The 25,698-nt window shown below is 36.0% G+C and overlaps 1 protein-coding gene across 1 annotated transcript in view; it reads left to right on the top strand.

Annotated features, from left to right (window-relative positions):
• The window catches only part of ADGRL3 (adhesion G protein-coupled receptor L3), a 482,854-nt gene that overhangs the window by 326,697 nt on the left and 130,459 nt on the right, over nt 1–25,698 (top strand). The window contains exons 8-10 of the mRNA XM_040624907.1: nt 1,098–1,201; nt 10,407–10,592; nt 13,595–13,633. Of these exons, the coding sequence (XP_040480841.1) occupies nt 1,098–1,201; nt 10,407–10,592; nt 13,595–13,633 (329 nt within the window). The remainder of the gene's footprint in view (nt 1–1,097; nt 1,202–10,406; nt 10,593–13,594; nt 13,634–25,698) is intronic.

Here is a 25,698-nt window from a genome sequence, read left to right as displayed (position 1 = left end):
GCAAACTGTTTAAAAATATTCTGAAATCTTTCTTCCCTTTATGAAAGGGTGCAATGCTCAGTTCTAAAGTTTTCTGTGGTACTGAAATCAGTTTGGTTCCAACAGTTTGAAACCTTGTCTCTTAGCACTGTCCCCTTCATTCTGGGCCTCATTTCCTTCGTTTTTTGAAAGAGAAATAATAACATTCCCCCCCCCCCACTTCAAATGTTTGTTGTGAAGGTGAGTGAAATACTTTATTTGAAAGCAGTTTCAAAACTACAGAGCATTACGGAAATATGCCATTATTGTTGTGTGAAAATTGGGAGAAAGCTTTAAAGGAAACCAAACCTTCTGGAGCCCTCCCACGTGAATGCCCCTATGCTACAATCTTATTTTTAACCTTTTCTCTGTCCCCTCTGCTGTAGTGCTGTTCAGAGGCACACAGGCTGTCACTTGAATTATTGTAATAGCTTCCCCCAAGCCCTCACGTCTCCCCCTTAGATTCACCCTCCATGCTGCTGCCACAGTTATCTTTCTAAAACCTTAATCAGCTCATTTCTCTCCTCTGCTTAATGTTCATTGATTTTCCAGCACCCACAGGTGGCAGACAAGGGAGTTTATGATCTGACTTTGCCTGCCTTTCCAAGTCCATTAAACACAACTCCCCTATACAGTAGACCTCAATTTAAAACATTTGAAGTTTCCCAAGGACAACATATTTTTTTCTGCACCTGGAATGCCCTTTCCTACCTTGTTTTCCTGAAAAACCTGCAGACTGATTCCTTTAAGACTCAGCTGCTGCCTTGCCTCTGAAAACTCACACAATAAGCCCCATAGAGGCAGATACCACATCTCGCTAATTTATGAAACTGTTCTCTGTACCTGGTGTAGTTGCCAGCAAGTGCTTTAAAAATATTGAATGATTTTGTTTGTTCTGTTGCATTTCTCCAATATCAGTTGTTTGCCAGGCGCTGTGTGTGGTGTTTTAATATACATTATCTTAGTTTAATGATCCCAGTTTTGCCTTTGTTCATATTTAAACATAACACGGATAGAGAGTCTTTGTAAGCAAGATGGTTTGAATATTTAAAGCAGACCTATTTTTCTCATTATTTTAGGAGTATCAACTTATCTCTGCCTGGCTCCTGATGGAATCTGGGATCCCCAAGGACCGGATCTTAGCAACTGTTCTTCTCCTTGGGTCAACCATATAACACAAAAGGTAAATCGTATGGTTGACCAGGAAGGTTTGCCCAAACCTAGATCTCCTGTTGTTGATTATAACTGTTGCAAACAAAATAGTCAAGATTTTTTTTTAATTAATGGGGAAATACTCTCCCATTTTAGTTCTCTTTAAGATTTAGTGACAACCTTTGATGCGCCATGTGCTAATTTAGAATTTTGTTGTCCTTAAAGGACAAATCTGTGAACTTCCTCTAAGCCAGGAAGTATTGCTTATAATAATTTTATTATTAATAAAATTTTTATGATATTGTGAACTCCAAATATAAAAGTCTAAGAGGCATTATAAATCAAGCAAGCAAAAGCTTCTAGCATACATGCATATAGATTTTCCTGTGGAAATAATAATTACAAAAAAAAATCTACCTTGGAATCTTAGGCTATTTGATAAATGTTCTGTAACCTAACCATTTATCAGTGTTAAAAGTATACATATGTGTGACAGAATCTTGCAGACTCAAATTTTCAGGGCTTATTTGGTTGCAATATGTTGAACATTTTTATTATTAATGCACTGTGGGGCTTTGAATTGATTTCATTACAAACAGAGACCAGATGTGCATTTATGCCAAAAGGGCTATGAGATGAATCCTTATTATAGCAATTTGTGTGGATTTATGCACTCCGAAAATGAAGAGTCCTTCTATGGCACATTAGCTAGGCTGAGGAATTTCTGAAAGAGACTTTTCCTGAGAAATATTACAAATGATGGCCTTACTAAAAGCCTGTCTGTGCCATTTGCTCTTTTCTCTATTTGTTTTTAACCAGGCTGATCCTCAATAATATACTGTATAATAATCCATAAATATCTACCCAGTAGATCATTTAGCAGATGAGCCATAACTATCTATTTACCCTAAATCATGGAAGAACAGTGGTTATATTGACTCTGGTTACCCTCTTACATATGCATCTCCATACTTGTTGCTATTCATAATGATGCTTCTCCAATTTCAGCACTGTTCCTGCCACAGTTTTTATGTCCTTTGATTTTATTACAATGTAGCTCAGACCCCAGGGCAAATAACTCTTGCTGGATGTGATCAGATTAAGAGATCAGTAGCATATCTCCCTACATTAGCAACTTTTAAAAAATACTCCCTACATACTTAGCCCGGGGGTAATATTAATTCAGTAATAATTCACCTACAAAGCTGAGTGTTTTCATGATGATTCCTGAGTATAGTCAGGCTATTTCATTGCAGAAATTACTGGGTGACTTTAACTGATAATGATGCTTAATTCTTTTCTTTCCTCTAAAGACCTCCTAATCTTATAACAAAAGAGATAATTCTTTGCAAAGACCAGACAGCTGTTGCCCATTTGATTTATGGATGGGTGTTTTGGGATTTTTTTTTTCCAATATAACAAATATGTTCCATTATTCCAGAGCATTTCTGTTTAATCCTGTAGAGTCTGCAAAATTATGTAATATTATAATTATATTAAGATTGTGGCATTTAGGCAATTGGAATTTATAATAGTGCGTTAGCTTCATTTCTTATAAGTTTATAAAATCTTCGAAAGTATAACAGGAGGCTTTGGAGCACTCTGAATCAGATTATTTAACTAGCCCGAGGTCAGTGTTGGAGCTGGGTTTTAGCTGGGTCTACCCTTATCAAGACATCATGTGTAGCCACAGCACTGGTTAAGCTGTGCCCAGATTTTGACTGCCTTTACATCCTACTTACTTCCCTAGTCTCTTTACTTTTGTCCACCCTTTTGCCTGGTGTGTCCCTCATACCTCCAAATATTTATGTTATTCATTGCATGTAAATGGTAGTTGAATAGGTTTCTTTACCACAAAACCTCAGAACTTTTAAATATTAACATTGTAAACCTCCAAGAGAGAATTGGTATGCAGTACTCACAGAGTGATTTGTCCATGGTCTCTCCCTGCTCTCCAAAGCATCTTTCACAGAATTCATAACTTTGCTCATTTCCTCTGTCAGTACCAGAGTCCCAACAAAAAACAGATGGAACATTTGAAGAAAAGGGTTTGTTTACAGTGTTCTTGGGGGAGCAAAGGTGAACTACAAGGGATTGAGCCCATGCTAGTGTCAGAGGTGGAGCTGTCCCCAACCCCAGGCCTGTGGTTGCTGGACCAGAGGAGGGACTAAAAGTTGGAAGCGAATGTCTTTGAGAGGAAGGTTGACGGACTGAGGAGAGACTCTGCTTAGCCTCAGGCAACTTTTCAGAAAGAGACCTAGGGGAATAAATACCCTGACCTCACTCTCCCTCCTCCTTCCTTTCACTTGCCCACCCTCCCCTTTGGACAAACCCTATAGAAACCAGAGAAGAGGAAGCGTTCTGAATAACATCCTAAGTTCACCCTGTAGGGCAGAGAGCAGGATGGAGGAGGATGGAAAGTGACCTTGAACCAAGAACTGGAAAGTACCCAGCATAGTTCTCAGCTTTGCGCTTCCCTTCTCTTATCCCTCCTCCCTTTCCCATCCTCTTCTTCTTTCTCCTGGCCCTGCCCCTCCCCCCCCTTATTCCTTTCCCATGCCCCATCCCCTGTGCTCTGCTCTAAATTTCCCCCTTTTTCTAGTGGATTTTTTTTTTGTCATGTTGAAAAATTAAAGTAAAATAACTATCTTTCACTATTCATTCCTTCTCTCTTTCCCCTTTCGTAGTCCTGTGAACTTCAAACTTTTAAAATAAAGGAACACTTTTTACCCCCCATGAAAGCATAGATGAGAAAAGAAAGGAAGGAGTAATTCTCTGTAAACAGTGTATTCAGTTTCCCCTCCTCAAGAGTTCAATGAGTGAATGCAGCCTGGAATGTGAGGCACCTCCTTTATGACTTTATAGTGTTTCTGGGGATTTGCTGAGGACTTTCCACCTCAGTTCCACCTCTGGTTCACAGTCTCTACATCTGTACCATGGGGAATATCATTCTTTTCATTATTGATAACACTGCCCACCCACTGTGCATTTGGCACCACTGTAGACAGCAAGTATATGCAAATAAATGGATTGGGATGCTTACTTTAGTCTGAAGAAGCAAACTATATTTTCATGTTTGTTAAGAAATGAGTGATTCCCCCCAGCCCCATCCTTGCAGTTAGGCCAGGAGGGAGGAACAAAATAGGCAAAGAATCTTGATGGCTTCTGATTCACAAATGAATTCAGGCGACTTACATACTGTGAAATTATAGATTAAATTTTGTATGGTGATAAAGAGTGGATTACATTTTACTAGAGAAAATGTAAGCCTCTAAAGTCAGAATTTCATGAAGAAATTTATTGCAAACTAGCCAAAATACTTTCATAATGATGAGATTTAATAAAAAACATAATTTGTATGAAAGAAAAAGGCAAAAGTTGTACACAGGGGGCCTTTAATAGAGGGGGAGGAAGGAGAGAGAAAAATTGGTAGGTAGTTGCATGGATGGATGGATGGTCGACTGCCTGGATGGATGGATAGAAGGAAAGACAGGTTCAAGGATAAATAGATGGATGGATAGAAAGATAGACTGGTCTTCTTCTTGAAGGCCAACAAATTTAGTTCAGAGCTCGGGCTCCTCAATCATATGTAGCAAAATATCCTATTTTCTCACGTTAATTACTGCTTACTAAAATACAGTCTCCAGCTTTAGCTTCATCTCTAGATTACACCAGATTTTCAAAAAGGAGTTTATATTTTCTGTGTTGCCTAGCTTATTGCACTTTACAATCCCTCCAGTCTTTTTCAATTTAAAAGTCTTTGAAATTACAGTTGTGAACAGCTTCATATTTCTTTGCATATGAAGTGAGTTATGCTTCCTGCTTCATTACCTGGTTCAACTATTCTATGGAGAAGAAATGCCTGAATTGTCACTGGAAAATAGTCTTTCTATTTCTAGCAAACCGAAGAGTCTTGTCTTTTGTTTGTTCACAAGCTTCTGGCAGATTTTGAGAGAAGTAGAGTTCCTCCTGCATTTTCTAAAGAAAGATGTGAGGGTGCAGAATTGCTGCAATTTTACAGTATAACATAAGCCAGTTATCTGCCTGGGAAGACTAGGTCGAACCCTATCACCTGGATTTTAATTTCTCAATCCTTTTAATCTCCGTAGAGCTAATGTGGAACAAAAGCAAATTACTTCCTGATTTTTCAGGAACTGGTAGGGTTTCTAGGACTTTGGGCTTATTTTAACCTACTTTCAGTAGTAAGGTAGAAACATTTAATTGTTTATATACCTTCTTGACTCTGATTTACAGCAAAATAACATAAGTAGATCTTTCAAAGAAATGATAGCTGTATACTTAACCACTATGAAAAACTCCTTCATGAATTGTTTTGGCACCCGATTAATGTTTGATGTAATAAATCTCATAAAATGTCAAAACATTCAAAGAAAATTGTTTTTACATGTGTCAAAATTTGAAATGTAAATAGTATCCATCTCTGTCGTAATTATTATCCTTAACTAAAGCTGCAGGGTTCCCCCCCCACCGCATTCAAGCCTGGATATAATCCTGCCATTTCAATACAGGCATTAATTTATGGATCCTCACAGAACTCATAAGATTTCTCAGTGTGCATGTGCTTATTTCTGAGAAATAACTTTAGTAGAATTTAGCACAAGAAATGTTAGAGACAGACGTTTTCATTAGTCTCTAAGCAAAGATATGCAGAGTTAACATTATTTCAACCCTTTGTGCAGAAGACTTGAGGCAGATTAAAGATATGCGTGTATCTGTTGTATAGAAGTAAAATAATTGTGGTCCATGACTACTGTGGTGAGAGAAATAAATAGAGAACTCAGAAAGACGATAGAGTAGCCTCTGGATGCCACTGGAAAGAATGTGGTCAGTGACAGCCTGGTTTGGAAAGGCAAACTTTGAGCTATGAATGTTGACGTCACAATGGCTGTTGGAGAATCCAGTGAAGGGCACCACCTTGGAATGCTTCTCTGTCCTTCGCCTCCCACAGCCAATCAGATAGCAGTCCTGTTGGTGGACTTATAAATCTCTCCCAAACCAGGCCACGTTTCACCACTGCTACCCTCATCCAACACAGCGTCTGCTGCTGAAGCCTCTTACCAAGGTCCCTTTCATCCACTCTGGAACCCTCTAATCCATTCTCCAGAGTTGATTTCAAATACAACTCGGATTAGACCACTCCTGTTTAGACATGTTAGTACCTTCCCTTGCTCTTAGTGCAGTTCTTAAAATCTTCATCAGGACTTCTGAAGGGGACCACTTCATGTGCCCCTTGCTCACCTCTACAGCAGCCTAAATCCCACTTAGAGCCCCCTCTGTGCAGTTGCCCTAGGACCCATGCCCTTCCATCCTAAAATGTCCTCTCTGCCTGGAGGCCCTCACCTACATCCCAACCCAATTCCCTTTCCATTCCATCTCACATTCAACATTATTCCCTAGAAAAGCACTTCCTAAATTATTCCCTAACTTCAGACACTAGAGTAAAATGCCCTTAAACTTGGGTTCTGTATTGCACTCAACAAAATTAAAATTAAATAATTCTTTAGTTAATTTATTAAAATCCCATTTCCATTATTAGTATGTAAGCTCCTTTTTATTGGGAACCATTTTATTCAGTATTGTAGCCTCAGACTTTAACCCAGTGCTATTAGAAATTCATGTGTTGGGGTGCCTGGGTGGCTCAGTCGGTTAAGCTTCTGCCTTCAACACAGGTCATGATCCCTGATGCTGAGATCGAGCCCCATGCATCAAGCTCTCTGCCCAGTGGGGAGCCTGCTTCTCCCTGTCCCTCTGCTGCTGCCTCTGCTTATGCTCCCTCTCTCTCTCTCAAATGAATAAATAAAATCTTAAGAAAAAAAGAAATTCATGTGTTAATTAAAGAACAATGAACATATAGACTGAATGAATAACTGCTGAAATTATAGAGACAGAGATATTCATCCTATTTTTTAAAGTAAGATACAATATGTTTACCACATACGCATACACATGTATACTGTGTAGGTACCAATATTGAATTCTGAAGGTAGAAAAGTGTGTTTTTTTCTTTCCATTGTTCCTACAGTACCCTGTCTTCTCAAACCATGGTTATTCTAGTTGTTACTTCTGTTGCCTTCCCCCCTTATTTCCAGCTATTCGTTACCATTCTGCTGTATTCCCATAACTCATACACAGTTCTGTTATTAAAATTGCACTGTTGCATTAATATTACCTGTCTTTATGCCCCTATCCCCACCACCATCCCAAAAGATAGAATGTAAGCTTCGTGAATGTAAGAGCTATATAACATTCATTTTTATTTCCTCAGGAAGTAACAAGGGTCCAAATGATTGTTGAATGAATGGAAGATTTTTACTGTGATTTCTTAAGTTTTAAGAGGAAGAGAGGATCAAGATGAATAGTTACATCAATTTTTATTTTACTTTAAAAATACACTTTTCACATTTTTATTGTAAGAATGTTTATGACTTAATTGTACTTCAGGTTTTTTTTTTTTTCTTTACAACTTTCTTTTTGGTGGATATTGAGTTTCAGAATTCTTTTGCAGACATAATTAGATTTATTCTTCATAAATGAACACTCCCTAAATGCTAAAATAACTACTTTTTTAAGATAATCCACCAGTGAATTTCATATTTGACTCACTGTTTACCACACTAGGTCATCTGCTGTTGCTTATATAGCGAGCACCATCATCTTTTATGTTGAGAACGGTTATATTGTGACTTATTAGTCATCTACATTGTTGACTTTTTGATTACTGTCCATGAAGAAAATTTTAAAATTTTATATAAGGAAGCTACATAGGCCTTCTTTTCCACCTTATCATGCCCCACCTTAATATTATACCATATTTGAAAACTGTGTTTATACATCTACACAGAAAAAAAGAGAGAGAAATGAAATAACAGTATGAAAATACCAGTTGCTATCATTTCTTATTTTTTCTTTGTTTGATAAACCATTTTGCTTTTCATAATATTCCCTGATAGAGGTCATCAAAGTCAATACTTACATCCTTAGTTTCAAAGATACTGTGTCAATAAAGAAAATATATTACCAAGTTCAGTAGACCTCAAACTTTTTAAAAAACTTTTTTCAACAAGTAAATCAAAAGAGGTCTTCCTCTGCCCTGACATTTCTCATAGAAAAAATAATATGTGGGGGCACCTGGGTGGCTCAGTTGGTTAAGTGTCAGACCTATTTGAAAACTTAGCGAATACTAACATCTCACTAATTTAATTAATGAATACCAAATTTTATAAATCATTCATTGATTACTAGATTACCAGTAGGCAGCCTTAAATTGTATGTAAAATTTAAATGTATGGATTATAATGTATTTATGTTGTTCAGTAACCACTTAAAAGTACTTTCATGACCCATCAGTGGGCCATAAATGCTACTTTGATCTACATTGAATTTGTTACATACTTATCCTTGAACCCTCAAATGTATTCTATTTGGTTTTATAGGTATCTTAGGTATGTAGTCCTTGACCATATTTTACAAATTTATTAAAGTTAGTGCGGGTGTTTTCTATTGCAAGGATTTCTACAAAGTACTGATTAAAGTAAATACGTTAACATATTCTTCTTGTAAAATTTAAACATTATAGAAAAGATTTTTCCTTTGATTCCCATCTTTCAGACTTTCTTCTGTGTGCTTAAATATATATAAAATAAACATAAAAATATCATGCTATATGTATTGTATTTCTTTTTCATATGCTACTATTGTTTTGCATTTTTATTTCATAAATACCATGCTAATAGATATTAGCATATATAAGTAATTTTTATACTTGCATTTATTTTAACTCAACGGAGCATACTGAAAATTCATGTTATGATATTGATCCCCTCTAAACTTTTAAGCTGTTGTATAATATTCCATGATATGTATATATATGAACAGTTTTCTGCAGGTCATAATCCATTTTGTTTTCTATTATAAACAAGCTAGAATGAACATGTTTGAACATTTCTTTTTTACATCTGTGGGATTATTTTATTTCTTATGGTTGAAATTAATAACAGAAATCACTCAAGTTATATGGTCTTCACATTTCAGAATTTAATGGACACTGGTAATTTGTTCTACGTGGGGGCTTTACAAATATATATGCCTAGTAGTAGTTTCTGGGGGTAATAGACATTTCCACAAATCCTTGCCAACATTTTGTTGCTACACTTTTTTTTTTTTGCTTTTAATTTGGATTTTTCTATATACTTGAGGATGAGATTATTAATGATTTACCTGTTTCAGTAGCCCTAATTTACGTATTTGTTTCTTTAGCATTCAGTCCTGCTACTAACATTTATTAAGCATCCCTTAGAAGATGCTGATAACCTATGTGACTCACAGTCTTAGTCGTGCTCCTTAGAGCTGCCTGAATACCTGTTTAGGAAGAGAGCCTTATAGAGAGGACTTTTCTCTGTGTGACCCTGAATTTTATATTGGACTGTGCTAAGGAAAAAAAAGTTTCCTAAACATGACACTAATATTTAAGTTGTTATAGGGTAAAATATCCCTATCTTTTTATACCCAAAGCTATCAAATTTATTCACATGAGCATGGGGTATTATTCTCTATCTATTTTAACATCCTTGGGGTATTGAAAATTTGATCTATTCTTATAGAATATACTTGAAAAACCAGCATGTAGCTTCCCAAAAGGAAGATGCTAAATACAGCAATAATTTGCTACCTAGTGCATCAGAATCAAAATCTCTTACTTGGTTAATAAGAAAATGAAGACCCTTTGAAAAAGCAGGGATTGTTTTGGGGATAAAATTTTCACAGAGCTTAGCAGCCGGTCAGCATCCTTTGTGTACTAAGTACTAATTTAAGCACAATGGAAAGTTTGTGCTTGCCTCTGAGAGCTTGGAGTATGGCTGGGGAGTCACAACACAAATTCACCAACATTGGATCTAAAAACTCACCGAAAAAATCCTAGGACAAACCTTAGATTTGACCACTCACATGGATGATCAAGGTGAGAACAATTTTCAGAAGTAAGATTCCTCGGGGGGGGGGGGGGCTTCCTAAAGATATAAATTTCAAGTTAGGTATCGTTGAAAAAAAAATGGATTAACAGGAAAACTCCGAGCATATATTCCAGGGGAAGATGGAGTTTAATAACTATTCCTTGGCTTGATGATTAGAATTCATATGCAAAAACAATTGTTCACAGAAACCAATAAAGTCACTTACTGAAGATCTCTTTCCTTTTTAATCTATTTTCAAAATTGCAGTTGAAATCTGGAGAGACAGCTGCCAACATTGCTAGAGAGCTGGCCGAACAAACGAGAAATCATTTGAATGCTGGCGACATCACCTACTCAGTCCGTGCCATGGACCAGCTGGTAGGCCTCCTAGATGTACAGCTCCGGAACTTGACCCCAGGTGGAAAAGATAGTGCTGCCCGGAGTTTGAACAAGGTACGGACTCTGCTTAGATATATATACATATCTTTAAAGTTATAGTAAAATCAGTGACACTGCTCTGGTTAATTTTTCTCTTTCTGTAAAATCAGATCATTCTAAAGAGCATCACTAGTAGTTATATTCAGTTTCCTTCACTTTTATTATAATGGTGACCCTATTTGGCCTCTAATCTACAGACACAATAAGTGATAATCTCCTTATATATTTTGAATTTATAATTCTGTTTTCTTTGGTGTTTACTGCTTTGAATGCTAAATTCTGGCCAGGTCAATGGGAGTAAATGTGATTTATTTTGCTCCTTTTTTTACTTTCAAACTTTTATATCAAAATAATTATAATAAAATAAATGTCTCATCAATAAATAGTAGGAGTTTAGAAAATAGCAACAATGAGAAAGGATATTAGCAATTCATTAAAGGTGTTTAAAAATCAAGTAATTTAATCTAATATTACACTTAAAAACTCATGGGACAAGTAATTAGCTTTTAATTTGTATTTCCTTCTGATATGTAAATTACTCAGATTTTACTTCACTATATTAGCATAGGTTTAATTGTATTTTTGCAAATTAGAATTGTAAATAATGAAAATAGTTCATTTTTTAAACTTCAGAGAATATATATTTTTATATTCTTATTTATACTTGTAAGTATACAATATATACTTATATATATTATATAAACATAAGCATTTTATATGTTTATTGTATATAGCACATACTATATAAGCACTCTATTTACATAAATTTGTAAAGTATATTTTACATATTTTTAAGGAATATAATTTATTCCTTATAATATCAGATGGTGAAACAACTCCACAATGAAAAGACACTAGAATTGCTAACATCAAATGACATGTGTTCCCTGAAAGGTATTTGTGTAGCACAAGTGATCAATTACTGAAACTGGATTTTAAGGCCTTGAATGTTGTGACAGTCCTACTTTAAAAAGCAAGAATTTGGCAGTAACAGACTAAAGTCCTCTATGAATTCACTAAATGACCATTCCCCTTTAGAATGAAAAATGACTTTTGAGAATGGTCTTTTAATATGTTAAGTTTTTTTGTGTCTCATCAGACTAAGAGTCTCACTGTTGAAGATGGAAGAAATTTTTCAAGTAATGATGGTTTGATAGAGGAAAGCCTGATCTTTTATCTGGCAAATACACTTTTGCCTGCAACAGCATCCTCAGAAAACAGATTCCGTTGTATCTAGTAGATATAAGTTATTATTAGAGTTTTTTTTCATGCTGAGCATAAAGGAGTTATTTTTGTCACTTATGCCCCCGATAGAATCACAACCAAGTCCCTGATAAAGTGTAATCCACAGCTGCCTGTGTAATCTGGACATGCTGTGATTTTAATGTGTTATTACCCAGGCTGACTGGATGCTATTAACGAATATTGCCGCCAGCTATTGTTATCCTAATGTACTGGAAGTAGTAATTTCTATTAATGTTACATATCCATAACATTACTGGTTATAGCAATACTTTGTATCTTTATTTAAAAACGGTGTTGATGTCTGACAATATCAGGTAAAGCTGGCAATTAATGTCACATTCTAACTGGCTACAGCTAATCAGCTTGCCTACTCTGAATATCAAATAACTACATAATGGGCAAATTTCCATTTGTGAAGCTTTTTAATGCTTTCTTTTGTTTCCCATTTGGCTCTTTTCAATTGTTTATATAATGTGGTTTGTCATATGTTAATTTGCATGATGGGGTAAGGAGATGGGAGGGCAAAGGTTATTCACATGCTTGCTGGCTTGCTCTCATTTCCTGTGGTTCCCACTGTTCCCTGAAGCAGTTATAACCCATCAGATTTGCAAAGTCAACTTGGTACAAATCAATTGAACTCCACATTGAAATTCTGAAGGGTTTAGAGTCCTGCAAAACCAAGATGCGAGTCAGTGATCCAAATGACAGCGTTGGCAATTTACTTGCGCTCATCCCTCACTTAATTCTTTAGAGGAGTAACTGCTCTATGCTCATTGAAGACTGCATGAATTAAAGTTGGGAGAGTCTTAGCCACACAAAAGGCATCAGAGTAACTGCTTCCTAAACCTGGGTAATTTTCTCCTTCAACAATCAAGGCTACTGAAGGAAAAAAGTAGGGAAGAGGAAGAAAATCACAACCTAATTCATGAAATTCTGTGTCATTTATTCAAACAGGGCAATTAAACTTATTATTTATTTTACCACCAGAAAAAAAAAAAGTTTGGGATTGAATATGAGTTGTTATTAACCTTTTGCCCAGAAAAACATCACTCTGCTTGCAAACAAACAAAAACAGGCTTCTTATCCCACAGAAGTTTCTAAAATGTATAAGGTGTTTTGTTTTTTGGTTTGGGGTTTTTTTTGGTCAAAACCATGAAAAGGAATTATTCAAAACATAAAAGCAGTGATAAATCAGAAGATTAGTCACATTCTTCTAATCAGAAGTTACTTATCTGTCCGTATTTTTCCCTCGGAACCAAATAATCGTAATGAATGGGCACTTCTATTTTAACAATAGACAAAATTCCTTGTGTTTAGAACATATGGTTTGTGGTGCATATTAACCATCTATATAATCTTTAAACCACAAACAATGCGGGTTCCAATTTTTGACATAATTTACTTAACTTCATATGTCTTCATTTGTGGCTCATGAATTAACAACTAACCTGATGTGAAATGAATCATTTCAAACGACTGAAGTATAATGATTTTTACTAATTTCTACTAAATGAATTCCAAGATTTCCTCCCATCATTAACAACTTTTTACCATTCAACTTTCACTTGGGTTATTCTGAAAGGGTGCTGGCGACTAGTTTTCAAGTCATTGCTTACATTTTGCTGCTGCTTAGCTTTCATCCTCTTCTGGAAAGTAGTGCACAACAAAATGAGGTGTTTTGTGTAGATGTGTTCTTTTATTTTTCTTGTTTTCTTCTGTCACTAACTTGTTTTTTCTATTCTGTGTTTAATCTGCTGTCTTAATGGATTCAGCTTCAGAAAAGAGAGCGCTCTTGCAGAGCCTATGTCCAGGTACTTTCTGCGTTTTTATAAATGTGTTAAGTTGTTGAATTGTCTCTGTTGGTGGTAGCATTTATGGGCATCTGATAGAAACATGATAATGTACCCTGTTGAGCTAAAGGGATTTCAGGGAGGGCGTGAAGGGTGGGAATAGAGAGACTTGTTGCAAGGGTATGTGCTGAAAAGAAATTGGCAGTGCCTGTGCTCTGTCCTACAAGATGAGCACAGGCAAACAAGGAGGTGTAACTTGGTATGTGACAGTTTTGATCACAACTAAAAGGTGAGTTGGGTGTAATATGTAAATCTCTCATTTCTTCTTAGAGGTGTGTATGAAAACGTTTCATTAATACTTCGGGCCAGTTAATGTTGAGTAGCAAATCACTCAGAAATGACATTTAATTAAAATTCTGTAAGACAAAGAATAGTCCATAATACTTGGAATATCATGCCTCTGTACCAAAATGTGCAACCCATGCTGTGACTGTCTTACTTCCCCACTCACTGCAAACATTTTAGTCCTAATATAAATGTAATTTTTCTCCAGTTAATATGTTGCAGTTTGTTTCTAAGCAGGGTAGAGACCATTCCTATGTTTATGGGTTCTGTATGAAAAGAATCCCAGAAACAACCTTTACAGTTATTTTTACAAGGGAGGAATGCAAGAAGGCAGTGTAGAGGTGGAAAAAATTTTCCTTTTTTCCCCATTAGGTCCTTTGGCTGGTCTAATGATTAAATTGACATAAGACAGATTAACAGGAGAAAAACAAATTTAATTCCATATGTACAGAAGCCCCCAAAAGTTATGAGACTCAACGGCAGTCAGGCAGTTGAGACTTATATGTCATCCTGAGCTAAAAAGATGAAAAATAATTTACATCAAACAGATATTAGAAAGATGCTGTGCGTTTTACTTTATAAATTAATGAATCTTTGTGTATAAGAAACGTTCCATTGCTTTTGTTTGGTTTTGTTTTTTCTCCTAAGGCTTTGGGAATATGGAAACCTATCCTCTTAGTATGTATGTGTGTGTGTGTGTGTGTGTGTATCCAATCCTCTTAGTATGTACAATAGGTAGAGAAGTTAAAGTATTCTTCAGCAATAAAAGCTGAAGATCATTTTCGAGCAATATTAGGATTGTTTTTGATTGCAATCTATGCTATCCCCTTAATGGGACCTTGGAGATAATTAGCCTTTTGGTATTTAAATCTATGAAATGCATGGTCATTCAAACATGAGTCTCTGATGGAAAATTAATAGCACAGTTTATTCAATGGCTGATTTCCTGGTGTTATAATTGAATGGCTGTGAATAAATGTTGCAGCTATTGACTAAACATCTGATAAGACCAAATACAAACAGAATATTTGTGAAGCAGAAATGCTCTGCTAAGACATAGCATTACTTCTATTCGCTGTAACGTAGATTATTACTCTATGAAATTCTAGGGTAAATAATACTTTAAACTTTAGTCTATTTGAATTTTAAAGACTTACCGAATGTCCCTAGTGTCTCTCTGTTCGGAGCGCATTCTGAGCTATCTATGAAATAGGTATAAAATACACTGGAAGTGCTTTATGTATTAAATTTGAAAAAATATAATTATTTAGGTATCATGAGATCCTTAAAAAATGTGGCCTTTCCATGGGTACAAGTAACAATTCTTCTAGGTTTGACTTTGACCATCAAATCCATTTAGCTTGTAATTATTTAGAGGTACACTGTCTGTTCTATGAATTGTCTAGATCCATCTTTCCTACATTTGTTTATTTCTTACTTCCTACGTTTCTTTATTTCACCAAAAAAGTGCAGTAAAATCTGGACTATCATCTGTCAGCCATGATAACTGTTAACTGATCTGTAGGTGAACAAGTAAAAGGTGGTTGCTTTGATTTTTTTAAATAATATGTGAACCCCCTAATAGTCATTATGCTTGCACCTCCAAAATTTTAACAAAGACCAAACAATTGGTCCGATATTTTTCTCATTTAGTTTTCATTTAGATTATACTAAAATCTTTGTTTACTATCAAAAGATAGAAACTGGTAAGAGTCATAGTAAAAAACAAAACAAAACAACAACAACAAATTACCATGTATTGGGCAAAATAGATACCTTCATTTAAGAAGAGAATGTTAAGTTTTATGCCAGAGAAGACAAGGAAGGTTATGTTACATGTGTATGTTAGATAACTACTGTGATGCCGTGTATTAATAGAAGGTACCTTAAAGATGAACATTGACCTAGCTGAGATCTAGAGATGAGATGACTGCCTGAAGGTCACACATTAGCACCCATGGCACTAATACTGCTGTTCTAACATGCCTCCAAGGCTTTCTCAACATCAACAATGATTTATTATTAAGAATAAATGATTAGGCAGTAATTATATGGCCATTACTATGGGGGGCCAGTTTGCAAAAATTCTTATTTAATATCCACAACAATCCTATGATATAATTATTGCTATTTTTAACTTAGAGTAGAGAAAACGGAGCCCAGGGGAAAGTAAATGACTTTCACAAGACCAGACAATAGTCACTGAGGGGGTCCTGAATTCAAAGCTAGGGTTTTCTGACTCAGAAACTCATGTTCCAGATCCCTAGGGTACTGCTGTTACAGAGCTGACTTCATTATTTGCTGTTAGGAGTCAGGATATATCTTCTGGTTTATGTTTATTGATTTATTTTATTGTATTTCAGGGATAGTATAAAGTAAAATAGCTTTTTCTTTCCTTTTTGTTTGAGGTTAAGTTCAAATGGCTGTATGGTAATCATTTTTGTCCTTTGATTAAGTGCGAATGCACACATAATTTGCTTTGAGGTCCTTTTGTTTTCAGAGGAATCTGTGATCAAAAAATTTTCCTATTAAGAAAGGAAAAAAACAAATAGAAAATACGGTAACTCTCTGTTAAAGGAGGATCTGTCGAACTATTTTCCAGTGACTCCACCATTTTGCATTTCCAACCAACAATGCATGAAGGCTTCAGTTCCTTCACATCCTCAGGAACGCTTGTTATTTTCTGTCCTTTTTGATTATAGCCATTCTAGTGCAGGTGAATTGCTGAATTCATGGAACCAGGGGCAAGGGGTCTGGAAATATAGTCCATGAACCGGTAAAAGTCATATGGCTCCAAAAAGAGATGCATGGTTTTTATGAGACTCTGGGAAGAGAGTATGACCTCAAACCACTTAAGAACAACTGCTTTTATGTTTTATAAATGTAACCAGAACTTAGATTTACATTTTTTCTAATTTTTTAAGAAGTAATGTTTGTGGGCATTGTTCTCTTTCTTAGCAGGAAATAGTAAGAATTACTGGCATTCATTCTTCATGGCTTTAAAAGCAGGACATTTTCCTAGTAAAGAAATATATATTTTAAAATTTTATCAGCAATTCCTTTTGTTCTCCAGATCTCAGAGGCGGCACATACTCCCTGGAGAGTCTGCAGTCGACCTTGCTTAATGGAAGATATAAGTACATACAGTTATCAATATGAATCTTTTGAGTTATTCTTTGGAATCTGCTATTACCTGCACGGTCAGGTTGAGAACTGATCAGAAAAAATTGGTAGATAGATGCAAATGAATGAACACACACACACACACACACACACCCCTGGTCTCCTTCCATCCTTCCTCTCCTCTGCCGCCTTCTTTTTCTCCTTCTTCTTCAAAGGCAGATGGTCTGTGTTCTGTATAGCTTACAAAGTATTGGGGGGCACCTAGGTGACTCAGTCGGTTAATCATCTGCTTTTGGCTCAGGTCATGATCTCAGGGTCCTGGGATCGAGTCCTTTGTCGGACTCCCAGCTCAGTGGGGAGTCTGCTTCTCCCTCTGCCCCTCCTTTCTCTCTCTCTCAAATAAATAAAAAGATTTTTAAATTAAAAAAAAATGCTTACAAAGTATTTGAAACAAGCCATCTGTTTATTTCAATTTGGAACTATGATTTGCTCATTACTTATTTATTTAGTTTGTTTTACCTCAGTAATCCACTGGAGATCTCTATCCTAGGCACATAATGGAAAAACAGTATCTGTCTTCAACTATGAAGAAAAACCACATAGTAGTTAACAACAAAAACATTCAGGAATTAATAGTTGAGCCCAGGGGCCCAATAACCTTATCAGCACTGGGAATACAGCAATAGGCAAAATCCTGCTCTCCCCCCTAGGGTAAAATTTCTAGGGGCAGAATATAAATAACACAGCAAGTATGTGAAAAATATAGCATATGAGATGATGATAAATACTAAGAAAAAAAAAGCAAGAAATGCATCACTTGAGTGATATTTGAGCACAACCCTGAAGGAGATGAAGGAGTGAACTATGCAGACATGCAGGAAAAAGCACTCTAGCAGAGAGACAGACAGCTCCTGAGGTAGAAATATCCCCGTGGTGTTCCAGGAGGCCAGTGCATCGGTGCATTGTAAAAGAGAAGAGGGTCATAGGGCGTGAATCTGGGATGGCAAGGGCCCAGACCTGACCGTGCATTGTAAGGACCCTGGCTTTTATGCACGGAGACACAGTAAACCACTCTAGGTTTCTAAGCAGAGTGATGACATGAACGAATGTGTTTTTACAGTGAAGAGTAGATTATTTCAGGAAAACTAAGGGCTGAAACAGGGTGACCAAGAACAATAATGAGCAAATAGGAGTGTGAGATGCTGACATAATTACTCAGGTTCAGGATTCTTTTTTTTTTAAGTGTAACAAACAGGAATTGCTAGGGGTTGTATGTGAAATGTCAGAGGAAGAAGAGCCACAAATGACAGAAAGTGTTTTATGTGAGCAACTGGAAGGATTAAGTCACTGTTGGTTGAGATGGTCTGCCTGGGACCAAGTTGCAACAAGCACAGCAAGAACTTCAACTTTGGGGCCTGTCCACTTTGAGTCTATTAGCTGCTCAATGGAGACGCTAAATCTGCAGTCACATAGACAAGCGTGAGTTCAGCTCAGAGGGCAGGCTAGAAGGAATCATTTGGCAGCGTTTCACTTCGGATGGCATTTGCAGCCAAGGTGCGAGATGAATTCATCAAGGGAATGAGTGTAGGGAGTGAAGAGAAAAGAATCTAGGACTGAGCCCCAGACACGGTCAGACTGGAGGAGGTGAGGGAGAAGGGAGGGAGCAACAGGAGAGGCCAAAGAGCAGCCTGAAGGAACAGGGCAGTCCTACAGAGCAAGGCATTCAGGAGACAACTGAGGTTCTTGTTTCACAGACAAGAACGTCATGTCAAGGGCTGCTGACCTGCTCAGAAATGCTGACGCAGCTTTTCAGTGATTACAAGTAATGTCAATGTTTGCTTAATTAAAAAAAAAATCCCAGAACCCATGTATCTGTATTACGATATGTACTATCTAAACATTTTTACCTCTTCCTTTGATTTTTGGGTCTTTAATACAGACTTTTCTGTGAACCAAAGTTGCTACTTGCACCTTTGACAAAGTGCAAATTGAATTATGCCCATTTTACTTGTCTGCCTTGGTGCATAAGACAAGAAGGATTCTAACCTCCATTTATACTGCTAGGAAGATATTAATGAGTATTTTCAAGTTCCTTGTTTGGTCACTTAATTGGCTGTGTGACAAAGAGCTCTGTGGTGCATGTCAAACAACTTGCGGAGTCCTATAATGATTTGTGCTTTGCTTGACTTGTGATACTATTCTGTGTGGCCTGTCAGGCTGGATATCCTTGTTAAAGTGGCTAGAATAAATTGGCTAGTGGTGTGCATACAATGTAGTATATTAACTACAGCAACAGGGAGTACTTTCAGCAGCTCTTTCAAGAGATTTCGATGTTTGCCCATAAGCATCAAAGCCAACCCAAACTTTCATTTAATATAATTAAAAGGACATCTGAAAGTAGTTTGAATCACAGCGGGTTCTTGAGGTTTGGTAACCCTTTGTTAAAACCCTGTGAACTTAATATATTTCACAGCTTGATAAATCTGCACTTGATTTGTGTCAGTAAGAGAGAAAATATAAATCTGCACCCTGCGTGTTTCGGGTGCCCTGAACCTATTGCTAAAAGACATGGAGATCAAAGAAAGTGACTTCCATCTACAAAACCAGAGTAGTTTTCTTTAGATAAAGAAGTCCTAAGAATTCTGCCCGGAAAGTTGTCATTAAATGCGGTTATAAAGCAATCATTGAATCAGAAGAGAGCAAAACCATATGTAATGTATGCAGAGTAAGTGATACAGGTTATTATTTAACTTGGAGAGGTCAGTTCAGAAATCTAATCATTAAAAAACCTCTACAGGACGATGGTAGATGTTGACGACGGAGATCCTACTCTGACGTGCGAAGAACATCGTTCTGGGAATCTCTCAGAATTCCTGTGGTGGCTGTGTCAGGTCAAGCAGTGATGGCTGCTTTACAGAGCATTTCCGACCCCTCCATTCTGCACATTTCCTATAAATAAACAAAATGTTCCAGCTGCTTTTTGTATATACATGGTTTATGAATGCTTCAGGAAGTAATTCTTAGGAGGGTTAAAAAAAACCTTCTGTTTTCAAATAAAATATTTTCATCTAAAACAAAAATATTTTCCCACTTCTTTTCACCAAGTTGCATTCTCTCTTGTAATTTTTAAGTCAGAGCCTGGGTCATGACTTAATTGTAAAATTGTTCATATAAAGTGCTTTCTAATGCATCCTTGCTTTCTGAAGCGTTTACCTGCAGAAAAGTTTTTGAATATATGGAATATAAATAGATATTGTTTCTGTGCAAACACAAAAAGAATACACATCAATTTCCTTTGTTATTTCTTTAATCTCTTCATGATCACATAAGCTAACCAGAAGGAAAAAGATATTAAGAATAGCATTACACATTTAAGATGCTACTTTCTGAAGTTATCATTACCTTTTCTGGTGCAGGTCAGAAAAGAAATGGAAGTTTTAAGGTGTAATTTGCAGTAAAGTAGTTGCCTGATGGCTTGGAACCAAACAAATGATTTTTTAGTACCGCTCCCAACAGAGTTATAATTTTGATATTTTCCTTTATCTAATGTACGAATTTTATACAGCTGGTAGTAACAAAACTTAACTAGGTGGCTTAAACAAACCAGTGCTTTATTCAAATGCATAAAAAAGAAATGCAGACAATGTAGTCCAAGATTAGCATGAAAATTCCACATCAGAGACCAAGGCTTATTCTGTTTTTCTCTTCTATTAGGTTTAACACATGGGCTTCCATCCTCAAAATGAGATGATGGTTACTTAGGTTCTGATCATCACTTCATGCTAATCTCTACATGGGAAGAAGGAGAAGGACAAGTAACTAAAAGATTCATCTCTTTTTAGAATGTTCCAAAAGACGCATAGGTGGGCATGTCCAGTGATTCTATGTCTAAGTCAAAGAGTGTTATTGGGCAGCTAGCATTCTTAGAGGCAACCAAAAATATTTTTTTTCTCATGTAATGGTACATATTGATATCTGCATCCAGTTTTGATATAATAACCTACCACAGACTTATGATAATATAGGGTTACTTTTGAACCCTAACTACAGATTAAAATTCTCTTTTGATTACTCTGTTAGTTATAGTCTTGGGCAATCATTTTGTTATAAAGGTTATTTCAAATCATTTTCAAATAGCATTTTTCTTCTTTTTAAGTAGTAATTGTTTTTAATAGCTAATATAGGTATATGGTTTAAAGTTCAAAAAGTAAGAATAATAAAAATGTCTTCTTGCCATGGCCATGGCATTGCTAACTCGGGGGTGTGCCACTCACAGTGTGATCTAGTTGGGAGATGGCCCCTGGAGTTGTGTAGTGCAATGCTGCCTTCCCTTCCTCTCCCCAGGCATTCAGCTGCCCTTCAAAGCAATCACTATTATCAGCCTCTTAAATATCCTACCAGAGAAGACTACTTTTATTCTTATCCATGTTTTTACAATATTTTTTCATAAATCTTGTTATAAATCACAGAACAATATTGTTCTCTCTGCTTACAATACGGACTTTGGGAGTAGCTTGTGGCAGAACCACAAAATGAGGCAGCATTTCTCCATTGAAAGGAATAAATGTGTAGAGAGAATCACAAGGTAGCCTCATATCATGGTTTACATCAACAAAACAACTTAATTCTTCGTCAGTAGGAAATGGGTTGAATAAACTGCTATATCAAGTCATGGAATGCTCCTTAAGCCACAGAAGGAATGAGGTAGCTCTTGGGTTGATTTAGAAAGGTGGGTGTGGTATATTAGAGGAGAAAACAAACAGGCAAGCAAAAACCAACAGATCATATTATATAGTATTATAGTGATCACATTTGTCGGTATGTATATGTAAATATTTACAAGTCTGGAGGGATCCACAACAAACTGTCCAAGTGATTTCTTCTTTGGGTGAGGTTGGTGGTGTTGTCCCATAAACAGACTCTCAGGTTTTAATTTGTATACTTCTAAACAATACTGTTTACAAGCATATACTTTTTTTGTTTTTTGGTTTTTTTTTTTTTACTAATATACATTATTTTGTATATTTATATGTCCTGCTTCAAAGTAAAAATTCAAAAACTAAACCGATGGTCCCTTAAGAACAGCTTCCCTGTGGTTTTTTTTTTTTTCCCTTTATTTCACAGCCATTCTACCAGTTCTCAGAAAATATATCTATGGAGTTATTATTATTTCAAGAGGAAGGGCATTTTGGATACTTTTATGATCGAGTGCATTTTGAAACCGATGGAAACTCTCCTCCCTTACCTTCTGTGATCCACACTCTTCTGGCTCTGTTTTCTTCACCTCAAGATGTTGACTATTCTTTCTAAGTTTTCTCCTCTAGCATTAGTGTTTCTGGGCCATCGATTCTTCTTCTTCTTCTCAGCTTATCTGGGTAATGTCAGATATAACAATGCCTTGCTTCTTATTTAACTTCATGATGCCTAAACCTATGTCAAGAACAGATGTCTGAGTGAGCTGCAGCTGAGGGGGTAAGAACATGCCCCAAATATGCCACTTTGGCATATTGATTATTTTGAGCTGAAAGCACAAACGTACGAAATTAACCCTTATCTTCCATTAGTTTCCCCTATATATTTCCCACAACTTTCCATTACTTTCCCACAACTTACCATTCCTGAAAGCTTAAATCCTTTTCTTTTATCTTGTCACTTCTTCACAAATGTTTTGTTCTTTTATTTAAAAAATTATATAAGCTTGCCATCCTAAATGCTTGTCTTTATTTTTCCTATATAAGTTCCTATACACACATAAAAATATTAAATAAAATTTGTAGACTCTTCTTCTGCTTATGTAATGGGTTAATTCTCAGGTCCTGGCATTAAATTGGCATATACCCTAAGAGGGTAGAGTAGAGGGAAGGTTTTTCCTCCCTTACCAGGCTTCTGTAGACCTTTTAAATTGATTCCATTCAAGTACTTTGCACTCAAAATACGCACCCTCTACCTTTTAATGAATAAAATCTGCTTCTCTTTATTTCCATTTTAAATGAATGCCACCTCATTGCCTACGTTCAAATTCTGTGCACTGCATGTCTTTAGTTCCCATACCAACTGACTTTAATTAATCAGGAAATGTTCTTAAATGCCTGTGGAATCATTCTTTTTCTTCATCCCCAGAGTCAGAATGTATGGATTTGAACCCTGGTTCTGCCCTAGGTTAGTCAATTAACCTTTAGCAAGTCACTTCACTTCTCTGAGTCTCAGTTTTCTCATTGCAAGATGAGGATCATATTCATTTCTCCCTCACTGAGTCGTCAAAATTAAAGGTGTTGATGTATAAAACATATATTTTTGAAATATTTACTTATTTGAGGGGGGGGAGCACAAGCGGGAGGGGCAGAGGGAGAGGAAGAGAGAATCTTAAGCAGACTCCGTGCTCAGTGTGGAGGCTGCTGCGAGGCTTGATCTCACAACCCTGAGATCATGACCTGAGCCGAAACCAAGAGTTGGGTGCTTAACCAACTGCCACCATCCAATTCTTGATAAATATTAACCATTATAATTTATATCACTCCTCTACTTTAAGTTTTCAGTGACTTCTTATTGCTTTTAAGAAGAACTGTACACATCAAACATGGCTTGCAAACTTCTTTGAAAACAAGCCTTCACTCACTGTCTTGCCACTGAACCCGTTGCACTCTGTTCTGCCACAGGAAATCTTTTCAGTTCCTCGGAGGTGTCTGTTCTTTTCCCCTCCCTATCTGTATGCACATGCTCTACCTTTTGCCTCTTTGGTCGATGTTGAATTTAAGCTCAGAATTCTACTTCATGGAGCCTTTTCAATACAGTGCTTGAACCCTGTGCTTCCGCTATTAGCATGCTTGCCACGTGTCTGCTTGTTTAATAGTCTGGCGTCACTATACTGTCATCACTTTTAAGGATGGGAGAACATCTGTCTTTCTTGCAGCATCCCAGTTGAGAGTAGTTAGTTAATATTTGTTGAATAAATGTTGAGTTAGCAAGAAGTTTGAGTCAAGTTTATTGCTCTATTTAATTCCTGTAACACAGTATAGATTTATTTGACAGCAATCAATCATTTAATTCTAAATGAGATTTTTTAAATAGTACAATAAATTACAGTTTGCTAAAAACAGTACATTTTTAAACAACAAGGGATCTCTTAAAGAGGCAGAGTCTTTTCTATGAAATTTTAGGTTCATCTTGTTCCCCTGTTAAGGGCTCTTATCACTATATTAAGGTCAGTTGTGTTATATAATCTAATTTTAATTAAGATTTGAAAATGCCAACACTTCACTGTAATATAAAACGGAGTTCAGAGATTAGTAGTTTTTATATGCTTAATGATATTAAATGACAGTGATTATAAAAAGAACCTTAGGTTATTGATCAGATGTGTAAATATCACTCACTCAACTTGACTTCTAATAAAAAACCTGCAAATTCAAAACTGTTTTGAAGACTCCTCTAACATTTGACCTTTAAAATTTTGACTGGAATCAGTATATAAACGTAGATTAGAGTACAATGTGCCCTATTCAGTAATGATTTTAAACTTTTGCTCTATTTTATTTTATTCTCCACTGATAACCTTCATATCAAGAAGTCAAAAATGAAGAATTAAAGAGAAATTTTATTTTTTCAAATTATAAATTAAGGTAAATTATATATGTAATTGTATATTATATCTTATGTAATATAATATTACACACACACATATATATATAAGCAGAAAGCAGAGGATGTGAGCAGAGAACAGAAGACTTATTTCTCTTCGCATATCCTGAGGCTTATACATGAAAAAAAATATTTAAACATAAATGTATATATAAGAAATAAATAGCCATGTTCAGCACAATGATTACAGTATGTATTGATGAAGTAGTATTGCATTCAGGAGAACACATCAAAAAACAAAGATGTAGAAGTAAAGAGTAAAATAAAATTTTATTACTGGATACTTTTCCAAAAGGATGTCAGCAATTTATTACCTTAAATTTATCCACTGAGAGGAAATAATTGCTCTTAACTTTCTAATGGACTGCCTAATGATAATTTGCATATTTATGAATGTCTGCTTTATTGTAACACAAAAGAACTTTTAACAAATAATGAATGAATTTAATATAGGATTCATTTTCCATTCTGTTTTATTGGGGAGGAGAATCTTCATAATTCTACTCTAAACATATCTAAACATATAACTCCTTTGTTTAAAAATATTTACTAGCTGAATATTTTCTATGCAGTTAAGCCCAAACTTCTATCATACTGAAGGTCTTCTAAGATCTGACAGCTACTTACCATTTCTCCCACCATACTCATCTTTTAACACTCTTTTCCATGCACCACACACTCTCCTCATCCCAAACCCAAAACATCCCTTGCCTTAGTACCTGCTTTGTTTTGCTTTAGTCATTAACTTGCTTACTATGTCCTTTAGCCTCAAGTTTCCTCATCATAATCCAGGAAAGTTTATTCATCTTTTCGTGTCTAACTCAAAATCACACACCTTCTGGGATCTTTTCTTGATCTTCCTCTGTAAGAATTCATTACTTTTTGTCCCATATGCTGTGAGTTTTTAGCTCTATTTTGTGCTTACCTTCTGCCTTGGAGTGTAGACAAATGGAAGGCTGACTCTATGTTTTTCTTCTCTT

The sequence above is a fragment of the Ursus maritimus genome, unplaced genomic scaffold (assembly GCF_017311325.1).
Source record: "Ursus maritimus isolate PB19 unplaced genomic scaffold, ASM1731132v1 scaffold_8, whole genome shotgun sequence".
Classification (NCBI taxonomy): domain Eukaryota; kingdom Metazoa; phylum Chordata; class Mammalia; order Carnivora; family Ursidae; genus Ursus; species Ursus maritimus.
This window is presented reverse-complemented; position numbering and strand designations above follow the sequence as displayed.